At 42.9% G+C, this 939-nt stretch overlaps 1 protein-coding gene across 1 annotated transcript in view; it reads right to left on the reverse strand.

Annotated features, from left to right (window-relative positions):
• LOC119586851 (endocuticle structural glycoprotein SgAbd-1-like) overlaps positions 1-715 on the reverse strand; it is a 1,106-nt gene extending 391 nt beyond the window's left edge. The window contains exon 1 of the mRNA XM_037935587.1: positions 407-715. Within this exon, the coding sequence (XP_037791515.1) occupies positions 407-715 (309 nt within the window). The remainder of the gene's footprint in view (positions 1-406) is intronic.
• Between the last annotated feature and the right edge of the window lie 224 nt (positions 716-939).

The following is a 939-nucleotide window of genomic DNA, read 5'->3' on the forward strand; positions in this document are numbered from 1 at the left end:
GGAATCTGATAATCACCATCAACAATGATTATATAGATGATAATGACATAGACGATAAAGATATAGATAGTAATGATATGGATAATAATGATATAGAGGGATAATGATGATATAGATAATAATGATATAGATGATCATAATGATGATATAGATGATAATGGTAATAATGGTATTGTTGACAATAGATGTAATAAATATACGATTACTGCTGTTAAGATTGCATAAATGATAATAACACAAACAATCAGACACGAGTAACAACAATTACAATAATCGTTTTCGTTTTTGCAGCGATTGCAAAACTAATGATGTTAATGATAACGATAAGAACAACAATAATAACTACTGATATTGAGAATAAGAGCAGCAACAGGCTTTTTTGTGCAATGCCTTTTAGATTACTTACTGTTGTTGTTGTTTGCCCATATGTATAGGATGGGGTCCTGGTAGTGGTGGTGGGCAAGTATGTTGGTGGTTTAGGGGGTGTGGGGGGCAGGTATGTTGGGGGAGGGGCAGTGGTGTAGGGCCGGGAGGATGGGGGGGGGGGCAGTGGTGTAGGACCGGTAGGTTTGGGTAGGGGCAGTGGTGTAGAGCCGGTAGGCTGGGGTAGGGGCAGTGGTGTAGGGCCGGTAGGATGGGGTAGGGGCAGTGTAGGGCGGGGCTTTGGTGGGGGGCACATACGTAAGAGGCCTGGGTGGTGGTGGCGGGTGGGCATGCGGAGGGTGGTTATGATGCCCACCAAGCCGATCGGGAACGGCGAGCGAAACCGCAGGAAAAAAGAGGCTCGCGAGGATCTGTCAAGATGTGGCAGCATCTCAAAAGTGGCGTTAAATATAGCAAATCACTATCAGTGTCCCATTAATTTGGTTACTAACAGACTATGTAATTCAATTTCTGATCTGAACAGAGAAATGGTGACACATAAAAAAAAAATATATA

Source organism: Penaeus monodon, chromosome 3 (genome assembly GCF_015228065.2).
Source record: "Penaeus monodon isolate SGIC_2016 chromosome 3, NSTDA_Pmon_1, whole genome shotgun sequence".
Taxonomy (NCBI): domain Eukaryota; kingdom Metazoa; phylum Arthropoda; class Malacostraca; order Decapoda; family Penaeidae; genus Penaeus; species Penaeus monodon.